Here is a 24,615-nt window from a genome sequence, read left to right as displayed (position 1 = left end):
AGGGATCTCACTCTAATGTCATATCCAAAAATGGCACCATGACTCCCTTAATACAGTGCTGCGTTGTCAACCTGAAATATGTGCCCAAGGCTCTGCAGTTCAGCTTGAACGTGCTCCTTCTGACTCAGTGGTTACAGTTACTTTCTTCCATTGCCAAAGAAAGTAGAGTGGCATGGTGGTACAGCAGTTAATGCTACCTTTCAGCCCAGCTCAATCCTGACCTTGGGTGCTGGAGACACAATGCAGGGTTTTGACCCAAAACATCGACGATTCCTTTCCTCCCACAAATGCTGCTTGACTCCCTCCAGCAGACTGTGTGTTGTTGCTGACCTTTGGTGCTGTCTGTGCAGGGCTCTGTGACGTCGTGCATTTCCTCCAGGTGTCCCTGTGTCCTCCCAAGGACATGCTGGTAGATGAATTGGCTATTGTAAATTACCCCTAGTGTAGAAAGAAAAGAGGAGTCAGTGCGTATTTGTGAAAGATTAACTTACAAAGTACAAGGAAGTAGGTGTTTAGGGGGCGGGGGCAGATAATTGGGACTGTTCTCCGGAGAGCTGGCAGAGATATAATGGGATGAATGGCCTTCTTCATTCATTTGCACTGGGATACATGTTTGTATTGAGCCACATGTCACAGAACAATGTACATACACCATGAGTGTAAAATGGTCTATTTTGTCTCTTGGAGACATAAGTGAGCCACCCCAGAGACTGCTGTAGAAGAGTAGATGCCGACTTGGCTTATTAGGTACCTTATTAGGTAACTCAGACGTGGCTTATTAGGTAACTTGCTGATTATTTTCCCGTCTCCTTCCGGTGAGTTGAGTTGTTCCCCAGTCACATCACTGGACTTGTAACCAGTTATGCTCATTGATCAACAAGCCAGGACAAAGAATGATCTGGAATGTGAATTCATATTTCAAAAGGAGAATTCGATTTTCACAATGACAATTGGAGAATTGGAATTTGAATTGGAATTGGAGAATTGGAATTTGCTTCCAGTCTGGAAATAAAACAAAAAATGCCAAAATTAACAATTCAGGCTGAGGAATAAATTTAGAGTTTCAGGTTAATGATCTGTCTTGATTTGAAACAACATTGATGACTCCCTACCTCTGTAACCTCCTTGCAATCGTTTGTATCTTTCTACTCCTCTATCTGTGGGCTCTGGTATATTGTCTACTCTGCACCATCAACAGGGAATTTTTTTTGGCTGCATAAGTCCTTAAGTTCCTGAATTTGCTCACTAGCCCACACTGTCCTCCTTCAAGGCACTCTTTAGAATCTAATTCCTCCCTGCCCCAACATACTTTTGGCTTGGTGTCAGCTTCCATCCAGAATGGCTCCCATGTGGCGCATGAAGATGAAATTCTGCATTAATGACAGCATTATACAATTGCTATTGAACCAGTAATAGTGGCTGTTAAACTGTTGGCTTCTCATGAAAACACAACTGGGTCCCTTATCTCCTTTGGCTGTAGAAATCTACCATTCTGATCTCTTCTGTCCCAGATGTGACTTCAGTAATACAACAATGTAACTGGCTCTGAAAGTGGCTCAAACGTGAGCAGTTTTTTGATGGGAGCGCCAACTTTCCAAAAATGTGTTTTAAAACATCTAGAGACTTTGAGATTAGTTACACTACTGCTCTAATTAATCCAGTATTGTCCAGTGAGCTTTTAGCCACAAGGGGTTGGTTAGGAATCCTGTCATAGTCAATTCAAAATCAGAATCAGATTTACTATGACTGACTTAGATGACATGAAATTTGTTGTTCTGTGGCAGCAGTACAGTGCAAAGACATAAAATTACTTTAAATTACAAAAATAAAAGTGCAAAAACAGTAGTAACGAGGTGGTGTTCATGGACCGTTCAGAAATCTGATGGCAGAGGGGAAGAAGCTGCTTCTGAATCATTGAGTGTGGGTCTTCAGGCTCCTGTACCTCCTCCCCAATGGTAGTAACGAGAATAAGGCATGTCCCAGATGGTGAGGGTCCTTTGTGATGGATGCCGCCGCCTTGAGGTACCACCTCTTGAAGATGTCACTGATGGTGGGGAGGGTGGGAATTGAATTTCTGATTGGTAAACAAAATGATAACTTATTCCAAATTTTCAATTTCATTCTGCAAGTCTCGTGCGTTGGTCGGTGAAACAGCAGAGTGAAATAGAAATCAACAATAGCAGAATGTGCAAGTTTTTTCCTGATCATTGTGAATGCTTTACTTCCCTAGTTACAGAGTTTGTTAAATATATATGTGAAGTGTTGTGAGAAGGTCTCTAAAATTAATATTTGTGGCCAGCCAATGATTTTTACTGGACTGCACTGAATTAACTAACATAAATGGCACAGTGCTTGAGAGTTTCCTGGCCTGTATGTTTTCAGCATGAGTACTGTTAGCAAAACAGAATTTTTAATTGGATACAGACCTATACCCAACAATATGGGATTTTTGCATCCCGTCAATGTCATATCATTTCTTTGCAATGGATGAAGCCATTGTGGGCAAACTACAAATGCATTTAAATCCTCAAACTTGTGATTCCCAGCTGGCTGCCTTGTGAGGCTCTGAATGGAAAGGCATGGTGCACCATGCAATCTGGAAATGTAATTGCATCTGGCATTCATTGCCTTATGGTATGCTCATGAGCCAATTCCTGTATGTGTACTGGAAGCAAAGTCACTCAGATCCAATGCCACTTGCCTTGTGTACATATGTGTCAGTTGCACAGTAGAGGATACTTCTTGTTCCCTCAGCCTTGCCTTTGTTACTCTGGTTGATATTTCCAATAGCTTCCGGTTGCCCTTCCATTTTCTACCCTCTATATGCTTCTGTTCATCTAAAACTCTTCTGACAGTATACCTTATCCCAACACACTACATTCCATTCAAGTCATACACTGGTACCTGTCAATGTATGTTAGCCTCCATTCACAAATTACTTCATGATCTTGTCCATTTCAACTCAGTAATCTTCTTCAAATGCTCCTCCCAGTTCTGGCCTCATACAGCACAGAAGCAAGCCCTTTGGCCCATTGAGGCCACACTGACCACCAAACACCAATTTACACTAATCCTATGAAATGTTTCTAATGAAAAATCATTAATGTCAAACAAATGAATGTTTCTCCTTCCACAGATGCTGCCTGACATGCTGATTGTTTCCAGGAATTTCTGTTTATTTATAATGGTCAAACATAACACTTGGTGGCAGAGAACAGGGGGTGTGAGAACTTCAGATTCAATGAGGAATTATTTTTAATTTTTATCATGAGGCACTCTGTTGCAGTCTAAGATTGGTTGCTCATTTGACTCACCTTTTCTATCTCCTGGTAATGATCATATTTTCCTCAAGCTAGGGTTGACAGGTCTGGTGAAATGTTTTCCTGGAAGGCTTATCACATGTCCCACCCCCACATCCTGCCTTTCGTCACACGAGATGTCAGTCCTCACAGAGCCCCAGCTTCTCACAGCCAGTTGGAAAATGAAAGGTTCTTCACTTCCTGATTGGATGATTCTTTATGTCAACCAATCTTTTCTATTCCCTTCCCCGCCAATATTTTTATAACTAATGAACAGAAAAATAAATTTAAAACATATTAAACCCTTCCTAATCTCTCAAATGTTCTCCTGGGTTCTGTTGAGAGGGATAATTTGAAACCCTGTAAAGGCACAACATTGTTTTCTTGGACTCTGACCAGTCTCTAACACACTGATAATCTGATTACCTTAATACAACGTTGATTATTTGATGACAGCCATAGCTTAGGTGCTCCAGATTCTCCTCTTATTGAGTAAGACCAGATTTATATTGCATTTTTCATTGACTATGAAGCACTGGAATATCAATGAGATGCTTTTGAAGTTTTTCCACTGTTGTATTGTAGTAAGATTATGGGTTTAAGCCTTATTCTAGAGACTCAAGCAAAACATCTAGGCTGACACTTGAGTTCTACGTGGTTGGATGTGACCTGTTTTGGCCTCAACATTGGACCAGCTTGATTTCCCTCTTTCCCAGTTCTGGCCAATGGCCTTTGACCTGAAACCTTAACTCTGTTTCTCTTTCCACAGATGCTTCCTGACCAGATGAGTGTTTACAACATTTTCTGGTTTTACTTCAGATTTCTCCAGCTGTTTTAATTTTCATTTCTTGGTGCCACCATACTCTCTCCATTTCAGCTGCTCACAGTCAGGAATAGGAATTAGACAATAAAGTACACACTGCTGCTTCTTGGCTTGTCTTCATTAACGAGTTCAATGTTCCACATGAATGCAAATTCCTGGAAAAATAGTGCATAGAATTTTTCTCAGCTACACCAGGCAGATTATATAAATAGCAACTCCAGCTGCATAAATAAATCTACTTATATGATCATTGATTAACATGAAGCAGGTATGCTAACCCTTTAGGATAGATATAATAAAATATTAAAGCACCCGTTTGGATGTTTACCTGTCAAACTCTCCTCTGTTTTTGCTCCCTCTCTGCACACCTTTCTTTTTTGATTCCTCTTTCTATCTCTGTCTGTACATGTCTTTTCCACTTCCCTTCTCAGTCACTCTACATGTATGTAAATGGCTCTCTCGCCTTGTGAGAATCTTTCCTTTGGTTTACATAAGTTGCATTAGAAGACATTCCCACTGATATATGCTGATCCTCACATGGGAATTGTAGCACATTCCATTGAGTTCTGATCTGGTTTTAATACAAAGTTTATATCACAAAAGCAACAACCTTTTTTAAAATTCAAAAGCAAAATTCTCCTGATAGAAGTTTATAAAACTATGAGAGGAATAGATAGGGTGGACTGTCAGAATCTTTTTCCCAGGGTAGAAATGTCAAATACTAGAGCACATGCATTTAAAGTGAGAGGGGGAAAGTTTAAAGGAGATGTGTGGGACATGTTTTTTTTTACACAGAGTAGTAGGTGCCCGGAATGGGCTGCCAGGGGTGGTGGTGGAAGCAGATAAAATAGTGGCTTTTAGAAAGACAGATGAATATGCAGGGAATGGAGGGATATGGATCCTTTGCAGGCAGAAGAGATTTAGTTTAATTTGGCATCGTGTTTGGCACAGACATTGTGGGCTGAAGAGCCTGTTCCTGTGCTGTCCTGTTCTATGTTCTACATTGTGACTGTGGTTAGTAAGGCCAGCATTATGAGGCCTATTGCAGGAAAACACAGCAGCAACTGAAAACCTGAAACAGGAACAGCAGGTCACTCAGCATCAGTGGGGAGAGAAACAGTCAATGTTTTGGTTCAAGGATCCTTCAGAACTGGAAAAGTGAGCAGGCAGGCATGTTCTGAGTTGCAGAGAAGGGTGGGGAGAGTGGATATGCATGTGATAGAGTGGAGACCAAAGTTATAATATGCCCTTCCCCAGTTAACCTTGAGAAGCAGGAGAAGAGTTGGAGTGGTGAAGGTGCTGTTAGCAAGGGACCTCCAAGATTTTGACCCAGTGGTCATGAATGAAGGGATGGCCAATGTACATCTCAGTCAGGATTGTGTGTGATTTGTCCTTGCTTTCAAAGTGGTTGAGGCCCTGGGCCTGGAGCATGTTCTGCCATTCACTGAGATGCAGGTTGATCCACACCTTTACAGCATGTGTCTATACTTGCTCCTCGTCCTTTGAAATACTTATTGGGTCAGAAGGACCTGGTGAAGGCGATCATTCCCGAACCCCTCCAAACTCCTACATCTCTGCTCACTGACTCTGTGATCTGCATGCAGTAATTTAGAAAACTAGCAAGAGCTGTTACACAGCTTCTAAAAGCCCAGCAATTCAAGTATGACCTAACTTGTAGGAACAAGTTGATTGCTCAGCCTTTGTACTTTTAGTTAGTGGGTTACACAACATTCCTTCATTACTCTTTGTACATTTGCACTGTACCATTTCCATACCCTCTTATACTCACTGTACCCATCCATCTGCTCACACCCACTGTTCCCCATCCATCTCCACACCCTCACGCCCTGGGAGTGAACATCACCAACAGCCTGTCCTGGTCAAATCACGTAGATGCCACGGCCAAGAAAGCTCACCAGCTCCTCTACTTCCTCAGGAGGCTAAAGAAACTTGGTTTGTCCCCTTTGACTCTCACCAACTTTTACTGATGCACCATAGAAAGCATCATAGCTGGATGTATCATGGCTTGGTACTGTAACTGCTCCGCCCAGGACCACAAGAAGCTGCAGAGAGTTGTAGACACAGCCAAGCGCATCATGGACACCAGCCTCCCCTCCTTGGACTCTGTCTTTACCTCTTGTTGTCTTGGTGTAGCAGCCAGCATAATCAAAGACCCCACCCACCCGGGACATTCTCTCTTCTCTCCTCTTCCATCGGGTAGAAGATACAGGAGCCTGAGGGCACGAACCACCAGACTTAAGGACAGCTTCTACCGCACTGTGATAAGACTATTGAATGGTTCCCTTATACAGTGAGATGGACTATGACCTCACGATCTATCTTGTTGTGACCTTGCACCTTATTGCACTGCACTTTCTCTGTAGCTGTGACAATTTACTGTACTGTTATTGTTTTTACCTGTACTACCTCAATGCACTCTGTACTAACTCAATGTAACTGCACTGTGTAATGAATTGACCTGTACGATGGGTTTGTAAGACAAGCTTTTCACTGCACCTCGGTACAAGTGACAATAATAAACCAATACCAATACCATCCATCTCCCCACCCTCACACACTGTACCCCATCCATCTCCCCACCCTCGCACACACACTGTACCCCATCCATCTCCCCACCCTCACACACACACTGTACCCCATCCATCTCCCCACCCTCGCACACTGTAACCCATCCATCTCCCCACCCTCACACACTGTACCCCATCCATCTCCCCACCCTCGCACACACACTGTACCCCATCCATCTCCCCACCCTCGCACACACACTGTACCCCATCCATCTCCCCACCCTCACACACACACTGTACCCCATCCATCTCCCCACCCTCGCACACTGTAACCCATCCATCTCCCCACCCTCACACACTGTACCCCATCCATCTCCCCACCCTCGCGCACACACTGTACCCCATCCATCTCCCCACCCTCACACACTGTACCCCACCCATCTCCCCACCCTCACACACACACTGTACCCCATCCATCTCCCCACCCTCACACACTGTACCCCATCCATCTCCCCACCCTCGCACACACACTGTTCCCCATCCATCTCCCCACCCTCGCACACACACTGTAACCCATCCAGTACCCCTCTTCTTGCATTTAGCACATCATCCATTTCACCACCTGTCACATTCACATTTTGCCACATCTACCCACCCTCTCATTCTAACTCCCAATCTCTTTGGACTGAACCCCATCTTCATGAGCACTTTCCCCTTACTTTCAGCACTCCAAATCCCAAGCCCCACTTTGGACAAGAAGGAGTCCAACCATCTCCCCTTGAAATTTAATGGATTTGCATCATCAAAATCCCTAACTCTTTTGGCATACTGGAGGTCACCATTGAGTGGAAATTTAAATAGACCAATTATCTACAAACTGAAGTGACATTTGAAGATCATGGAATGATCATTTTCCAAAGCCTACCAGAGGGCACAGCCTCAGAATAAAATAACAGCACTTTAGAACAGAGATGAGGAGGAGTTTCTTTAGCCTGAGGGTGGTGAATTTGTGGAATTTGTTGCCACAGACGGCTGTGGAGGCCAAGTCATTGTGTACATTTAAAGCGGAGGTTGATAGGTTCTTGATTAGTAAGGGTGTCAAAGGTTACGGGGAGAAGGCAGGAGAATGGGGTTGAGCGGGAAAAATAAATCAGCCATGATCGAATGGTGGAGCAGTCTTGATGGGCTGAATGGCCTAATTCTGCTCCTATGTCTTATGGTCTAAATCAAGAGTCTGATGGAATACTGTCCACTTGCTTGAATGAGGGCAGCACCAACTATAGTCAAGAGGATTGGCACTGTCCGGGAAAATTCAATGAATTGATGGGCACCCAAGCCACTATTGCTAATCATCCATTCACAAAGCTTCCGTATACCCTGTCTGCAGTACATGGGTGCTTGGTTTCCACTGTCCTGATTTGGACATTTATCACTTTTCCCTAGTGCCTGGATCAAAATCCAAGAAAATCAATGGCATTACAGGGGAACCTCTACAACTTGGTCTGCAGCCATTGGAGAATGTTACTCACTGCCAACTTCTTGAGGACAGAGATGGAGACAAGTTCTCGTCTTGCACGTATCAGCTACTTTCTATGAATGATTAAATAGAAAAAATAAATCAGGAGCTGTCCGCTATTGATTTTAAACAAAAAAGTAGTTGCACTTACAGCAGAGATGTGCTCAGTATTCTCGCAGTAAATTGATTGCTGTGAAGGATACCTGAATGGGTTTTGATGTTGAAGGCACAGCATTAACACTGGCACTGAGGCTGATTGTGCTGTGAATGCTATATCACTATATCCAGTGCATCCCTCTCTCCAAGTTCTATTTGTCCTCATCCCATCTTATGGAATTCAGGAGCCAATCCAAATCATTCTTTCTGGTACTCATCCCTCCCCACAACCTTTTAAAATTTGAACCTAGTGCTATTTCCTTATTCACTTACAGTTGGTTTTACTTACATTTATTGCAGCTTGATGTTTGGCCTTCACATCAACATCAGATTTTTGTGACAGTTGTGTTTATATGTGAGTGATAGCTGGGTCACTGCGGCTAACTTGACATGGTCTCTGGGATCTTGACTGCTATTGGTCATTTGGTGGTGAGGGGAGGGGGTGGCAGTGATTGATGAAGCATTTCCCAGAAAGTCAGTCTTACTCTCTTGCTTCTGTGTCTCATAAACAAGGTGCCCTGGAGTCAGTACACAGAGACTGAGGCCTGTTCCGACAGGTTTCCTCCTCTCTCCTTTGAAATGTTGCCAATTCGTACTGAGGCTTGTCCGCGCAAGTCCCATCTGCTTTACCTCTAAGTGTTGTGTGTGTTTTCCTAAGAATTTGTTTTGGCATCTGTCCACAGAATGTCCTGCCTTGGTGGGGGGGGGGGGGGGGGGGGGGGGGGGGGGGGGGAGGTGGAGGGGGTTAGGGTGAAGACCAAGCAGAACACAGGAGGAAGAGTTGAGCTTATTCAACTGCCAACACTCTGATTTCCTGCAGGACAGTGGCTCAGGTGTTGGAAGGTGGGAGTGAAAGACATGGGTTGAGTGCCCTCCTTATGTATCATAAACTTAAAAGGATTTTGTGATACTCCAAGCACATAAAACTGGATTCCTAGGATTCCCTGTGCATTACAGCTTCCTTTCAGCCAAGGTTTTTCTTTATGGTATCATATAGTACAGAATAAGTACATTCAGGCCATCATATCTGTGCTAGCTCTTTTGAAAGGGCTCTCCAAACAGTCACGGTCCCCAGCAATTTAATTTTCTTTTCTGGTTGGATATATCCGGTTTGCCAAGTCTACTTCTGACCATCGAGTAGTATTTCTGGAATATAACAACGACTTGCTAAAATAAAAGATTTCTTGTCTCCCTTTTGGTTCTCTTTACTGATTATCTTTCCTGTTAATTTTCTCTTCCATCTCTCATAGTCATAGAGTAATATAGCATGGAAACAGGCCCTTCAGCCCAACTCATCCATGCCGACCATGGTGCCCACCGTAAGTGAGTCCCATTTGCTTGCATTTGGCCTGTATCCCTCTGAACCTTTCCTATCCATGTACTTATCCAAATGTATCTTAGACGTTGTTATTGTTCCTGCCTCAAGTACTTTCTCTGGCAGCTTGTTCCATATACACACCACCCTCTGCGTGAAAAAGTTGCCCCTCATGTCCCCTTTAAATCTTTCCCCTCTCACCTTAAACCTATGCTCGATAGTTTTTGGTTCCCTTTCCCTGTGGAAAAACTGTGTGCATTCGCCCTATCTATGCCCCTCATGATTTTATACACCTCTATAAGGTCACCCGTCAGTCTTCTGCAGTCTAAGAAATAAAGTCCCAGCCCTCGAGTCCTGGCAACATTCTGTCCTGAAGCTGTCATCTTCTGCTGGGATGGCTTGCTAGTAGCTGTTTCAGTCATTTGCCCATCTGTGAATGAACTGGTGGAGAGGAGTGAGGGGGGCTGCACAGTCCAGTCCAACCATTCAGCTCACTTACCAATAGAAACCATTGGGTTAGGAATTGGCTCCCTCTGCCTCTTCCCCAGTCCAGTGACTGCAAGGATCTAGCAGGATCTCAAATTATTCCAGCTGATAGGATGGACACCAAGGATAAATTCCATATTTCCTTATGACACAAAAAAACTATACAGCCCAAATAGAAACAGAAAATGCTGGAAATACTCAGCAGGTTAGGCTGCATCTGTGGGAAGAGAAACAGAGCTAATGTTTCAGGTTGAAGACCCTGGATTTCAGCCCATCCTGTCTAAGCCTGATCACAGAGCAATCTGAGTACTCTGCTAATTTTCCCTCTAATCTTTTCTCATCAACTCCTCCCATATTCTACAACTCACCAACAGTAGAGACAATCTACAGTGGCCAGTTAACCTACCAATATGCACTTCTTTGGGATTTGGGAGGAAACCACAGCACCTGGAGGAAATGCTCATGGAGAATGTGCAAGCCCCACCAGAGGTCAGGGTTGAACCCAGATTGCTGATACTGCTAGGCAGCAGCGCCACGAACTGTGCTAATATGTGGCCCAAAGTCTGACACTTGCCTCATCCATGCCATTCAGGATACACTTGTAAACTAGAGGCCTGGACTGCTATGAAACATAAATTAAATTTTCTGCCATTACAGTTTAAGATTTGAAATCCCTTTATATAAAAGAGAAAGTTAAGCCCCACATTTCTATAACACCGCTTGCTTTCCTTTCAGGAAGTCTAAAATCTTTCACAATGAAGTGCTTTTGAAGATTAATCACATCAGCAGCCAATTTTCTGTCAGCAAGCTGCCATCAAACAGTAGTTTTTAATGGTTGTTTTAGCAGATAGATATTGGCCAGGACACTGGGGATAATTCCCTGATTTTTTACATCTAGTTTTTTTTATTCATTCAAGGATGTGGGCTTCACAGGCTGAGCCAGCATTTAATTGCCCATCCCTAGCTGTCCTTGAGAAGGTGGTGGTGAGCTGCCTTCTTGAACCACTGCAGTTCTTGAGTGAACAGATGTGTCCTTGGTTTACAGACCTATCTGAAAGGTGGTTCCTACAACAGTGGAGTATACCTCTCTATTGTACGGGAGTGTCAGCCTAAGCTTGGGAGCAAAGGTGGTTAAGATTCAACCACATTTGTAGTTCTGGGGCCACACTTAGCTCAGGTCTGTAAGGGACAGAAGACTTCTTTTCCTGTAATACATTAATAAACCAGACAGGCATTTTTATTGTTGCTATTAGTAAGACTAGCTTTCCTTATTGAGTTACTTAATGACCAGAATTTAAATTCCCATCTGCCACAACGGAATTCAAGTTCTTCTCTCCACATCAATGGTCCATAACTTTGTTGGTTCATTATCTTCACCACCTCATTTACGCTAATTCATTTCATACAAGTGAGAGTTGGCAATGTAAGGAATTGGCATTGATTACAGTACCAATTGATTAATTGCCACTGTAATCAATCAAAAAATGATTTCTAAAAGTGATCAAAAATCTGTAGTCTTGTCAGAAAACTATGACTGAGATTTAGTAATGTGTCAGGGGAAAAAATCTGTTTTTGTAACTGTGTGTTTTATCCCACACTAATGAGATTTATTCTTAACTGCCCCTCTGCAGTGGCTATTAAACTACAGTGTTGGCTAATCATTAGTAATGGCTCAGGGATAAAACTACCACCTCCTTCTGGAACAACTAGGAGATGAGCGATGATTGCCAGCTTTCTTAGTGTTGCCAGCGTATTGAAAGTGAATTGGAAAGGGGATCAGTTCTCAGTTGCCTTACACAGATTCCCATTTACTTACCACAGAAAACATCTTGAGCAAAAGTAAGGTGAGATGGTAAAACAAAAGTCACACCATCTGAGATTACTTTAGGCTTTAAAGAGAGTAAGGGTTGAGAAGGATTGTGTTCTAATGCTGGCTGGGCGGTTCTGAGGTTTCATAATGTGATCTCCTTCTCTGACTGCCCCACCCGGTCAAAGTCTCTATTTTCCTGTTTTCAATATTGTTTTTATTACCAGTACATTAAGTGTTTCAGGAAAATAATAAGCACACCATTGCCTCCTAGGAACGTTCTTGGGTGTCACTGTCCTGGAGATTAATGCTCAATTCCTGGACACCATGGGGCAAATTTCAAGGGATTGTCAGGCCCAGGGGAGGGAGAATTACCCTGAATGACAACTGTTCAGTCTGTAAGGCAGGGTCCCAGAGTTACTCTCCTCAGGACCCTTGCTTTTAAAGTCACATTTAAGAAATCAGCAAAAACCTTCAGGATTTCTGTGGTGTCTGACACAGTGGAACAGAGAGGGGCAGAGTACTCCACCCAGCATGCCACAACATAGCTGTTTGTTTTGCCCATTCTATATTTAGCTTGCTCATGTTTATTCCAGCGTCACCAGTACAACAATAACAGCTATTGGGTGCCTGATATTTGCCCTTGAACTGTACAATATTTGAGGATCTGCCAAGTCCTTAAATATCGGCTGTTCTCCTGCTGCTTTCTCCAGGATCTTTACTCTGATATAAAGGGTAATTTGTAAGAGAGGAAATAGATACGCATGTATGAAACAGCTGTAGCTTTAACCTTGCCGGGACTCTGCAAAGTTCTCTCAGGTGTGAGGGCAGACGTGCAGAAGGAGGAATAACAGGTTGGGATTTAGGTGGTTTTAATGCATAATACCTGATGTGGTCTGTGAGTAGTTTGACATTAACCAAACCCACTAAATGGATCTGTTTAATCCATTATCACACTGTTTCCATTTGCAATGGACCTCAGAAGCAGAAGAAAGAACTAGGTGACACAATTGACTGTAGATGCTGGAATCCAGAGCATAAAACAAACAGCTGGAGGAACTCAGTGGGTCAGGCAGCATCTGTGGAGGGAAATGGACAGTTGAAGTTTTGGGTTGAGACCCTTCATCTGGACGGAAATAGCAGAGGGGAGATAGCCAGTGTAGAGAAGTGAGGGGAAGGGGTGGGGTAAGAGCTGGCAAGCGATAGGTAGATCAGGTGAGGAGAGGTTGATTGGCGGATGGAGTCAGGTAGAGGAGGGAAGGGCAGAGATAGTGACAAAGGCTGGGAGATGATAGGTGGAGGCAACGAGAGGCTACAGATCATGGAGTGTGGTAGGAAAGGAAGGTGGTTGGAACCAAATAAGGGAGGGGTGAGAGGGGATCCAGTGGGAGGAATGTGTGGGTGATGAGCAGATGGAGTTGGTGGGGGAGGGGAAAGAAACTGGGCGATAAGGAGCTAGGGGCCGGGTGTGTGTAGGAGGACCTGGGTGGATTAGAAGGTGAGGAAATGGGACAGAGGGGGAGCAGGTTACCTGAAACTGGAGAATTCAATGTTCATGCTGTTGGGTTGCAGACTACCCAGGAGGAATATCAGGTGCTATTCGTCTAGAGCCTGTATTACTGGTGCCTTTCGTAACCCTGGGTTGAACTTAGGGCCCCACCGCTAGTGACATACTTAGAAATGTAGCCCTTGTTGCGTTCTGACTGGTTGCATCACTGCCTGGTTTAGAGTCTCCAATGCACAGGATCGCAAGAGGCAGTGCCTCAGGAAGGCAGCATCCATCATCAAGGACCCTCACCATCCAGGACATGTCCTCTTCTCCTTACTACTGTCAGGGAGGAGGTACAGGAGCCTGAAGATCCAAACTCAACAATCCAGGAACAGCTTCCTTCCCCTTCGCCATCATGTTTCTGAACTGTCCATGAACCCATGAACACTACTTCACGATTCCTTTTTTTTGCACTATTTATTTATTTTTGTAATTTATAGATTTTGTGTCTTTGCACTGTAGTGCTGCCATAAAACAACAAATTTCATGTCATGTATCAGTGATAATAAACCTGATTCTAAATTGTTGTAATTATAGACAATCTCCAAACTGTGGGTTCCCACAAACAGCAATGTTATACTGACCAACACAGGCAAAATGCTGGAGGTACTCAGTAGGTCAGGCAGCATCCGTGGATGGAAATAAACATTCGACGTTTTGGGCCGAGACCCTTCATCAGGACTTGAAAGGAGGAGGGCAGAAGCCAGAATAAGAAGGTGGGGGGAGGGGGAGGAGCACAGGCTGGCAGGTGATAGGTGAGTCCAGGTGAGAGGAGGTAGGTGGGTGGGGGAGGGGGAAAAGGGTGACTAGACTCTTTTTAGTAATGTTAGCTGAGGAATAAAGGACTCTGGGGAAGAACTCCCTTTGTCTTCAAAATAATGTCATTAGTTCTTCTACAGATAGCCAAGAGTGCCAACAGGGCCTCAGTTTAATGTCTCTACTGATGGATATACTGGTGTGGGAGCATCAGTACAGATAACTGGCATCAGTATCACAATGACACTAGTAACTACAAAATGCACTGTGCTTACTCATCAAGGCTACTCTGACAGCACGTCCCAACACACTACCTTTATCGCCAAGAAGGACCTGTGCAACAGGTGAATGAGAACACTCCCATCCTGTAAGTTCCCTCCAAAGTACACACTGATGTGTAGATGTATCTCTGTTCCTTCATTTTCACTGGGTCTCAAACATTCTACTCATAATGTTATGGGAGCACCTTCATCAGAAGTGCAGCAGTTGAAGTAAGTGACTCAGTCCGTTCTCCAGGGCAATAAGGGAAGGGGAATAATAGTTGCCCTTGTCACTGATGGTAAAACACCAACAAAAAAAGCGGCGAAGTTCAACCTGATCAGGGATCCAGCATCAGTGTCCAACACAGTTCAATGTAACAGTAATGTTCAACTTTGAACTAAGGCAAAAATAGCTTTAACAGTTGATACAGCATGTAACCGAATCATGCTTGCGATTGTACACCCAGTGCAGTGAATGTAAAAGCCTTCCAAACTTTTGATCAGTGAGCTGTTTAAATATTATGTCAGAATGGTTCTTGTTTAGCTAAAGGGTTGTGTAGAGGTTAAATAACTGGACTAGCAGCCAGAGTCCTGAACTATTGATCCAGAGACATGAGTTCAAATCCTATCATGGTTGCTGAGAAATATATATTCAAGAAGTAATATCTGGAATTTCAACGAGAAAGCCGGCCTTGGTAACACTGACCATGAAGTTACTGGATTGCTGTAAAATGCCATCACTCTTCATTCTTCCAGCCCACATGTGCTGTCAGCTCCACCGATGTGGATGACTGTTTAGTTCAGGCCAATCAGGGACAGACAAGAAATGCTGACATTGTCAGTGGTGTCAGCATCCTGTGAATGATTTTGAGAAAATTATGTTGTTCAGAAAGCTCCACTGGAACCACCCTTACCTCAGGGATTTGGAAGGAATCCTCTTTAAACCTCATGAATGAATTCCTCCTGATTTATTTCTGAATGCATTGTCCAGGCACAAGTTTGTTGCTTGGACACCAAGCCCCAGAGAATATGCAGTTATATACTAAGCTCATACAATCTGATGTCTTATAGATTCAAGGTGATCTGACTGGGTTTCTGCAGTCATATAAATTCTCACCATAGCTTGTGCTTCTACCCTGAAGTCTGCCAACTTTTGCAACCATCCTTACTTATGCCAATCCCAGATACAGTTAACCTTCCAGAACCACCTTTTTAAAATTTTATTTACAGCGTGGTAACAGGCCCTTCTGGCCCAACGAGTCCGCGCCGCCCATTTTAAACCCAAATTAACCTACCCGTACATCTTTGCAATGTGGGAGGAAACCGGAGCACCTGGCAGAAACCCACGCAGACACAGGAGAACGTACAAACTCCTTACAGACAGCGACGGGAATCGAACCCCGATCGCTGGCGCTGTAATAGCGTCGCGCTAACCGCTACGCTACCGTACTTTGATGTCAAGTCAGTTCTCTTCATGGTCAGAATGAACTGAGGTCCAAATGTCTGAAACTCCATCCTTCAATATGATGGTCCATTTCGTGTACCAAAGAAATGGGAGACATTCTGGCCCCATGTTCATCAGCTCTCTGACACCTCCACACCTTGGCGAGGTGTCTGGATGTGACCAACTTTATTTCTCATATTCTCATATTACACAGAAGGAGGCCATTTGGCCCCTGAAGTCTATGCTGGCTCTCAGAGCAAAAGCATAAGCCCCACTCCCCAACATATCTACCCCAACCATTTGCCCTCACAAGCCCATCAACTCCATCAACAGCCCATCAACGGGGCAGGCACGGTAGTGTAGTGGTTAGCATAACACTATTACAGTGCCAGCGACCTGGGTTCAATTCCCGTCGCTGTCTGTAAGGAGTTTGTACGTTCTCCCCGTGTCTGCGTGGGTTTCCTCTGGGTGCTCCGGTTTCCTCCCACGTTCCAAAGACGTACAGGTTAGGAAGTTGTGGGCATGCTATGTTGGCGGCGGAAGCGTGGCGACATTTGCGGGCTGCCCCCAGAACACTCTACGCAAAAGTTGCATTTCACTGTGTGTTTCGATGTACATGTGACTAATAAAGATATCCCCACCCCACTAATTATTCTGTCACTCTCCCCCATTGGGGGCAGTTTATAGTAACCAATGAACCTACCAGCACTCCTTTGGGATGAGGGAGGAGAGCAGAGAAAGCAATCATGTGGAGAATGTGCAAACTCCACACAGACGTTACCCGAGGTCAGGATTGAGCCCCGATGACTGGAGCTGTGTGCAACAGCATGAACTGCTGCACCCCTGCACTGCACTGAATGGCAAGCTTGGCTCAAGAAATGCAGAGAATGTTTTGCTTTGGTAGTGTAATAAAATCGTGTTCTAGACTTGAGTACAAAATCTAAACTGATACTTCCAGTGCAGAACAGAGGTAGTGGTGCCCCTCCACTTGTATTAAATACATGCCCTCTAGTTTTTGACTCCCTCATCCTAGGAAAAAGACTCTGACTATATCCCCTATCTATGTCCTTCATAATTTTATAAATCTTTATAACATCATTCTCAGGCACGGTAGTGTAGCAGTTAGTGTAACGCTATTGCAGCGCCAGTGACCCGGGTTGAATTCCGGCTACTGTCTGTAAGGAGTTTGTACGTTCTCCCTGTGTCTGTGTGGGTTTCCTCCGGGTGCTCCAGTTTCCTCCCACATTCCAAAGATGTATGGGTTAGGAAGTTGTGGGCATGCTATTTTGGCACCAGAAGAGTGGTGATGCTTGCAGGCTGCCCCCAGAACACTCTATGCAAAAGATGCATTTCACTGTGTGTTTCGATGTACTTGTGACTAATAAAGAAATCTTATCAGCATCCTACGTACCAGTGAGAAAAAAAAAACAGCCTATCCAATCTCTACTTATGAGTAAAGCCCTCCATTCCGGGCAACATTATGGTGAATCTCTTCTGCACTCTTTCTAATGATACCACATCCTTCCTGGAGAATGGTGATCAGACTTGTAGATAATATTCCAAGGGCATTCTAACCAATGTTTTGTACAACTGCAACGTGATATCCCAACTCTTATACTCAATGCTTCAGCCTGTGTAGGCAAGTATGCCAAATGCCTTCTTAACTACCCTATCCACCTTTGTCACCATTTTGAGGGAGCTATCAACTTGTATTCCAAGGTCTCTTGTACATCAACACTCCTGAGGCCCCTGCCATTTATTGTATATGCCCTGTTATTAGTTAACATCCCAAAATGCATTACTGCACACTTGCCTCAATTTTGTGAAATATGCTGTAGAAAATAATGTTGTTTTTGATTTAAAAACAGATTATTTCCTCATGAGCATGAACCATAGATGCTTTCAAGTCATTTTCACATCAGGCGAGAGACTCCTAGCAGGGGCCAGATGTGCTTCAATTGCATTATGGGTGAACTGATCATTAGGTTGTCCACATAAACCTGACACATTACACCTGCTCAATCTTGTGAGAGAAATATCTTGAGAAGCTCACGTACGTAAAATGCTGATCAGCCCTCTGTTCTCCCTGGTTCAGTGATCTAAGTTTGCATTTATTTCAGCATTCTGTCACAGTCTCCAAACATCCAGATCTTTAATGTTTAAGTGCCATTTTTGACTTACACAACGTAACTTGAGAACATTTGAATCAATCAAATCGGTCTCCATTCTCTTGCTTTCCTGACCAGTGTTATGTATGCACGGAGCAAGGATGACAAGGGTGTTGTAGAATAAACGTCTTTACTGATTCATATTAACCAAAGTAAAGAAACTGGCAACTTATGGTTGTAGGTCAACAAGAAGGTCTACAGGGACCTAAAGCGCATGAGTCTCCAAAGTCCCGCTCCAAAAGTGGTGTTTCACACATAGGAGGGCGTCGTTGCTCTGTTGAGCAATCAGGCAGCAGGCGTGCCCATCATACTTGCCACGTTCGCGCCATCGATCCGCAATTGACTGACCGGCATGCGTTCGGGCGTGTGCATTTGCCGCATTCTCCGTACGGTTCAACCAGCCTTCTATTTTCCACCACCTGGAAGCTTGAACTGTCCAAAACTCTGCTCCCATCTTGCCCCATATCCGTTCATCCATTGTCCCTGGTGTTCACTGCACTGCATCGTCTACCCGAGCAACAACAGTCTTGTGAGCCTTGCTTTCTTTGTTTCTATGCACTGTACTAGAAATGCGTTCCTCAGTTTCCTTTCCTTGCCAGGTTCCAGACCACCTAATACTTGAAAACGTTTGACATCCTCCAACCAAAGATATTGAATGGCGAGGTTTGGTTTCTTTAAGAAATGTATCAGTCACTACTGCTCCTCCAGCTGTTAACCACAGTGTTGTGTTGGCTGATCGATAGCTTGACAAGGCTCAAAATGAATGCTCTTCCCAAGCCTGTCACCATCCTTGCTCCATCCCTATTCGAGACCTCTCTGGCATCCCACAACTTATTCAATGAGGGGGTGGACTAGTCACTGCCATTGGGTCAGAACCTCTGCATCCCAACTCTGAATTCAGAGCTGAAATGTCCCAGGAATGCTTCATGGAAATGTTTTACCAGTCCCACTTCCATCATGGTTCATCAATATTTCGGGAGGTTTGCCAACCTACCTGACAAATACGACGTGGATTGTGTAGGGAGACTGGAGATGCTGAGGTAATTTACCTCAGGGCAGAGAAGGTCAAGCGGAGGTTTGGTAAATGAGGACCAATAGAAGAGTTGGTAACGAGAGGAGCTGTGTTTAATGTAACTGGCAAACAAGCGAGTGGTGACAGGAAGGAACTTTAGTTTTTATGCAATGAGCTGTTGTTGTATGGAATGGGTGGTGAAGGCAGATTCAACTGCAATATTCACAAAAATGATTGAATAAATACAGGGCTACTGGGAACGATCAAGAAATATGTCAGTACAAGGCCAATAGGCTGAGTACTCTCTTTTGTGCTCTGTCCTCTGATTATTTACCAAGTGCCATCTGGTGACTGAATGGTAGCACTGCAGCCACCGTCAATGAATAAAATCAATATCTGAGAGGGGGAGGGGGAGGGAGAAGGGGGAAAAGAGAGGAGGGGGGATGGAAAGAGAGAGAGAAATGGTTAATCTTCCTGATTCTGAAGAAAGATCACATCCTCAAAACCTGAGCTTCATTGCTACATTCCGACTGACCTGTTTATACCCACTAATTTACAAATCTGCTTTGGATTTCCAGCATTTAACAGTATTTCTATTTTGTTTACTCCCTACTTATCGTTCCCCTGCTCGTAGCTTTTCCAATTTCTGCTATTCTGCCCGAGCCCACATCTCTTTGTCGCTTTTGTTCTTTGCTTCCGTGTCACCCCCCCCACCTCCTCTGCCACCTCTAGTCTATTTCTAGCTGTCCTTTGTATCTCCTATCTCCGTCCCTCAGTCTGTTTTTCTCTTTCTCTCTGTCTGTCTATCTCTCTGTCTTTCTCTGGCTGTCTCTCTCTGTCTGTCTATCAATCATTGTTTCTTTCCTCTGAAGTGCTCAACTTATCTGGTATTAAAATGCTAACTTCTCTTTGCATATATTTAAGGACTTGTCCCATGATACCAACCTTTTACATGTTTTATTTATTATTGCGGTTTCAACCAGAGAGCCTGGCATTTGCTGACAGAAGTAAGGTTTATCTGTGGTGAACTACTGGGCTGTTAATGTAACTTGGCTTAGTGAGTGGCATCACCTCTGAATCTGATGGTTTTGGATTCAAGACCCATCTCAAGACACAACTGCATTATCCAGGCTGATACCTCCAGTGCCCATAATGAGGACATGCTGAGATTGAAGTCAGATATGCTGTGTTTGAATGAAACATTAAGTCATGTTCCCACCTGCTCCTCCAGGTACAAACAAGATATCCCATTACACCATCTCACTTAGGATCAGGGGATTTATACCAGGTTTTACCTCGCAGTTAATAATCAGAATCAGGTTTATTATCACTGACATATGTCATGAAATTTGTTGTTTTGTGACAGCAGTACAGTGCAAGACATAAAGATATAAAAAACGATTAAGTTACAAAAATAAATAAATAGTGCAAAAGAGGAATAACGAGGTAGTGTTCATGGGTTCATGGACCGTTCAGAAATCTGATGGCGGAGGAGAAACATTGAGTGTGGGTCTTCAGGCTCCTGTACCTCCTTCTCGATGGTAGTAACGAGAAGAGGGCATGTCCTAGGTGGTGGGGGTCCTTAATGACGGATACTGCCTTCTTGAAACACCGCCTCTTGAAGATGTCCTCAATGGCAGGGGAGGGTTATGCTTGTGATTGCAGTTTGTTGTACCTTGCTGTATGCATATAAATTGTGTACAAGAATTACTTCACTAGCTGTGAATAAGTTTGAGACATTCTGAGCTCCAATGATATAAATGGGACGAAATGTCATTGAGTAAGTTGGTTGCCTGCAGGTTGCCAGAAATGGCCGGAGACATTCACATCTCAAAGGTGATGTTGGTATGTATCATTGTCTGGGGACTGATAGAGGTAGCTAAGAATCCAACTGGAAAAATTGTCCTCATACTCTTGATTATTCTGGCCCAAACCATCTGGGATGCTAGGCACATCTCCCTGCAGTCGAAAATGCAGGTGCTGTTTGCTCCTTATCTTGAGTGATTGGAACAAGGGGACCTGATCCGTATAACTCATTAACCATCTCCTATGCCTGTTCAGTAGGTGGCAGTTCCAGGCATGGACAACACCATCACCCTGTGGCAGTTCTTGCTGCAGCTGCTCCTGGAGCCCAAGAACGACCACCTGATCTGCTGGACCTCGAACGACGGGGAGTTCAAGCTCCTGAAGGCCGAGGATGTGGCCAAACTCTGGGGGTTTCGCAAGAACAAACCCAACATGAATTATGATAAGCTGAGTCGTGCATTACGCTATTATTATGACAAGGTACAGGTTATTATCTTCCCGGCAAACTGGTTCCCATGTCCTAGATAGAAGATAGTGGAGCAGCAACAGATCAACTGGTCCCTTGAACCTGCTCTATCATATAGTATCACAGTAGATCTTCAACACCCCTTGGCTTATCCACAAATGCTTTGATTTCCTTGTGTTCAGAAAGGACAGTGTCCACAGCCCCATGGTGTACAGAATTCCAAAGCTCAGAACCTATAATCAGTGACCAGCGCAGGTGAGCAGCAAAGATATCCGGAGGAACTCAGCAGGTCAAGCAACATCTGTTGGGGGGAAAGGAATTGTCGATGTTTCAGGTTGAAACCCTGCATCAGGACCAAAATGTCAACAATTCCTTCCCACCACCCCTCCCTCCCCCCCCCCCCCCCCCCCCCCCCCCCCCCCCCCCCCCCACAGATGCTGCTCGACCCGTGGAGTTTCTCCAGCAGTTTGTTTGTTGCTCCAGATTCCAGCATCTGCAGCTTCTTGTGTCTCCAAAGATAACAGGAGGGTCGCTAACCAGGGGACATGGCTCAGCAGAGGAATTCGTGCTAGCTCTTCTAAAGAACGAACTGATTAATTCTACTCTCCTTTTCTATAGCCACACAATTTCACCATTTCGTATTGATCCACATCCCTTTGGAAAGGTACTATTAAATCTGCTTTCACCAGCCTCCTGAACAAACAAGTCAACAGAAAATGGAGCTAAGGGGGAAGATAATCCATGATCTTGATGAATGGCAGAGCAGGCTTGAAGGACCAAATGGTGTGCTCATGCTCCAAATGATTATGTTCTTGTTAAATCTTGCTATGTATAAAAAAAAACTCCTTATATTCCATCTAATTTTTGCCATTACTTTAAATCTGCTACTTCTGGTACTAATTCACTTGCCAGTGGAAATGTTTTCACCTTACTTATGCTGTCAAAACCCTTCCTTATTTTGAACACGAAGTTGCCCCTGTCTCTGCTATGATATCAACCCCACCTTCTATGCATTAGTGATCATTACTACTGTTCCAAGGGCCAGGTTATATAATTGCTTGTATGAATGGGAATGTAGAAAAGCAAGGAGAGTTTTAATTGAGGACATTGAAAGGAACTGATAGTAGGTAAGGAGAAACCTTTCTTTGCTTCTTTTGTACCACATGGAAATTCTCACACTTGAATGATTGGAGTCCTTTGATCAATTCAATGGCATCCTGAGATAACAATTGGAGAAAAGAACTGCCTCCCACAAAGGATCCTAATGGGCAGGTTGATGTGATGTGTTCTATGGTCTGGTACTTGTGGCCATGATCTCTCTTTGATTGATGCAGGATCTTACGTTTGTGGCCATGTTGACTGTGACCTGTGGAGATTCCATTGAGGGCTGTCCACTGTCTTTGGGAAAGGTCAAAGGCAGGAACCTTTAACCTTGGGGTCACTTAATGAGGTCTGTGATGGCTCAGTGTTGGATGTGTCCTACACTTCCTTCCATCTGGATAATGGGCTTGTACAGGTGTTGACTGCTGTTTTCCAAAATGATTGGTGCAGTTTTGAACACTGTTACGTGGTATATTATTAAAGTTTTGGTGAATGGTGAGGTTAATGGTGCCCATGATTTTCACCAATAGGGAGACTAAGATAAGGAAATGTAAAGCCAGCACTAGGCCGAGGGATGCTGGGAAACATTTCTTCACATAAGCAGTGGTAGATGTGAGGAATCCTCCTGCACAAGCAGTACAGGCAAACTCAATTAATAGTTATGTATCTGAGTTTGAGAGACTTTTGCCAGATAAGGGTTTAAGGGATGTAAAAACAAGGTGGAGTTAGTATAATTCAGGATCACACCGTATGGGCTCAAATGATTGGCCTACTCCTAAACCTCACATCCCTGGAATCATTTAAATAAATGCCACTCTTGTTTTCATGTAAATAATTCAGTTAGACTCTGAATTTATTAAAGGTGCAGTTTTACCGGGGCAAGATAGAATTTGAGAAACATAGAACAAAGAACAGTACAGCACAGGAACAGGCCCTTCGGCCTATGACGTCTGTGCCAACCATGATGTGCATTAATGTATTTATTCTGTATTTTTTCGTTCAATCCACAGAACATTATTAAAAAGGTGAATGGACAGAAGTTTGTGTACAAGTTTGTGTGCTATCCAGAGATATTAAAGATGGATGCCAACATGGTGGGTAAGGCTGAGAACGGGGTGGATTCCAGCTTGCCGGAAATGAGTAGGCCACAGAAGGACAAGGAGAACCATACCCAGGAGAAAGGAGCATCGTCTTCCTCCAAGATCTCCAACCGTAACGATTACATTCGCTCGGGCCTTTACTCGTCCTTCACCTTGAATTCGCTGCAAGCCAACCCAAACATCTTTAAATCTATCAAAATCGAGAACCCTGCTGAGAAGCTGCCGGAGGAGAAGAAGCAGCTGCCCTGTCAGGAACCGGTGACCGTCATTAAGTTTGTAACCAACCTGCCAAAAAGACCTTCGCCGCATCCCGCGGTGGAACCTGCGGTGATCCCCACGCTGTCCGTGGCCTCGCCGAAGCCTGAGGTGACAGAAGAAACACCATCCGTGCCGAGTGTGGTGACCTCCTTCACCACCACCCCACCCGTCTCCTCCGTCTCGCCCTCCGCACCTCTCCCTTTGAGTCCCAGCTCCCCCCTCTTAACCTCTTCTTTTGACCCCCCTGACAACCTACCCATCGAGGCTGAGCTGACCACCAGCCCATCGGATCACCTGACGCAACCGCTGGAGCCCTCCTCTGACGGGGAAGATCCATCGCAGGACAGCGCGGAAGCAAAACATCAGAAGGGCAGGTCAAAGAAACCCAAGGAGCTGGAACTTGCCCCTGCACTGGTCATCACCAGCAGTGACCCGAGTCCCCTAGGCCTACCGAGTCCTCCCCTGCCGGCAGCATCTCTAACACCAGCCTACTTAACTCAGGTCAGCTATCCCGATATAATGCTCTCTGAGCAGTGTTTACTTCCTGCAGACTGTAGTGCAAATCTGTTTTGATGATGGTCTTATCAAGGACATAAGAAATGGGAGTAGTGCTAGGCTATACAGTCCCTCAAGCCCACTCCCCTATTCGAAACATCCTGGCTGATCTTTTACCTCAGCATCACTCTCTTGTACTAACCCCATAATTCTGTGATCTTTTAATATCTATTGATAGTGAGCTAATTTTCTCATTGACTCCCTTTGTGT

The 24,615-nt window shown here is 44.4% G+C and overlaps 1 protein-coding gene across 4 annotated transcripts in view; it reads left to right on the top strand.

Annotated features, from left to right (window-relative positions):
• LOC127580769 (ETS domain-containing protein Elk-4-like) overlaps positions 1-24,615 on the top strand; it is a 35,544-nt gene that overhangs the window by 5,604 nt on the left and 5,325 nt on the right. For 2 of the 4 annotated variants that reach the window (XM_052034607.1, XM_052034605.1), the window contains 2 exons: positions 21,181-21,405; positions 23,503-24,351. In XM_052034607.1, the coding sequence (XP_051890567.1) occupies positions 21,199-21,405; positions 23,503-24,351 (1,056 nt within the window). In that variant the 5' untranslated portion in view covers positions 21,181-21,198. Of the gene's footprint in view, positions 1-21,180; positions 21,406-22,018; positions 22,175-23,502; positions 24,352-24,615 lie in introns of those variants that run through there. The other 2 variants (XM_052034606.1, XM_052034608.1) reach the window with 2 other exon arrangements.

This window comes from Pristis pectinata, chromosome 20, assembly GCF_009764475.1.
Source record: "Pristis pectinata isolate sPriPec2 chromosome 20, sPriPec2.1.pri, whole genome shotgun sequence".
NCBI lineage: Eukaryota > Metazoa > Chordata > Chondrichthyes > Rhinopristiformes > Pristidae > Pristis > Pristis pectinata.
This window is presented reverse-complemented; position numbering and strand designations above follow the sequence as displayed.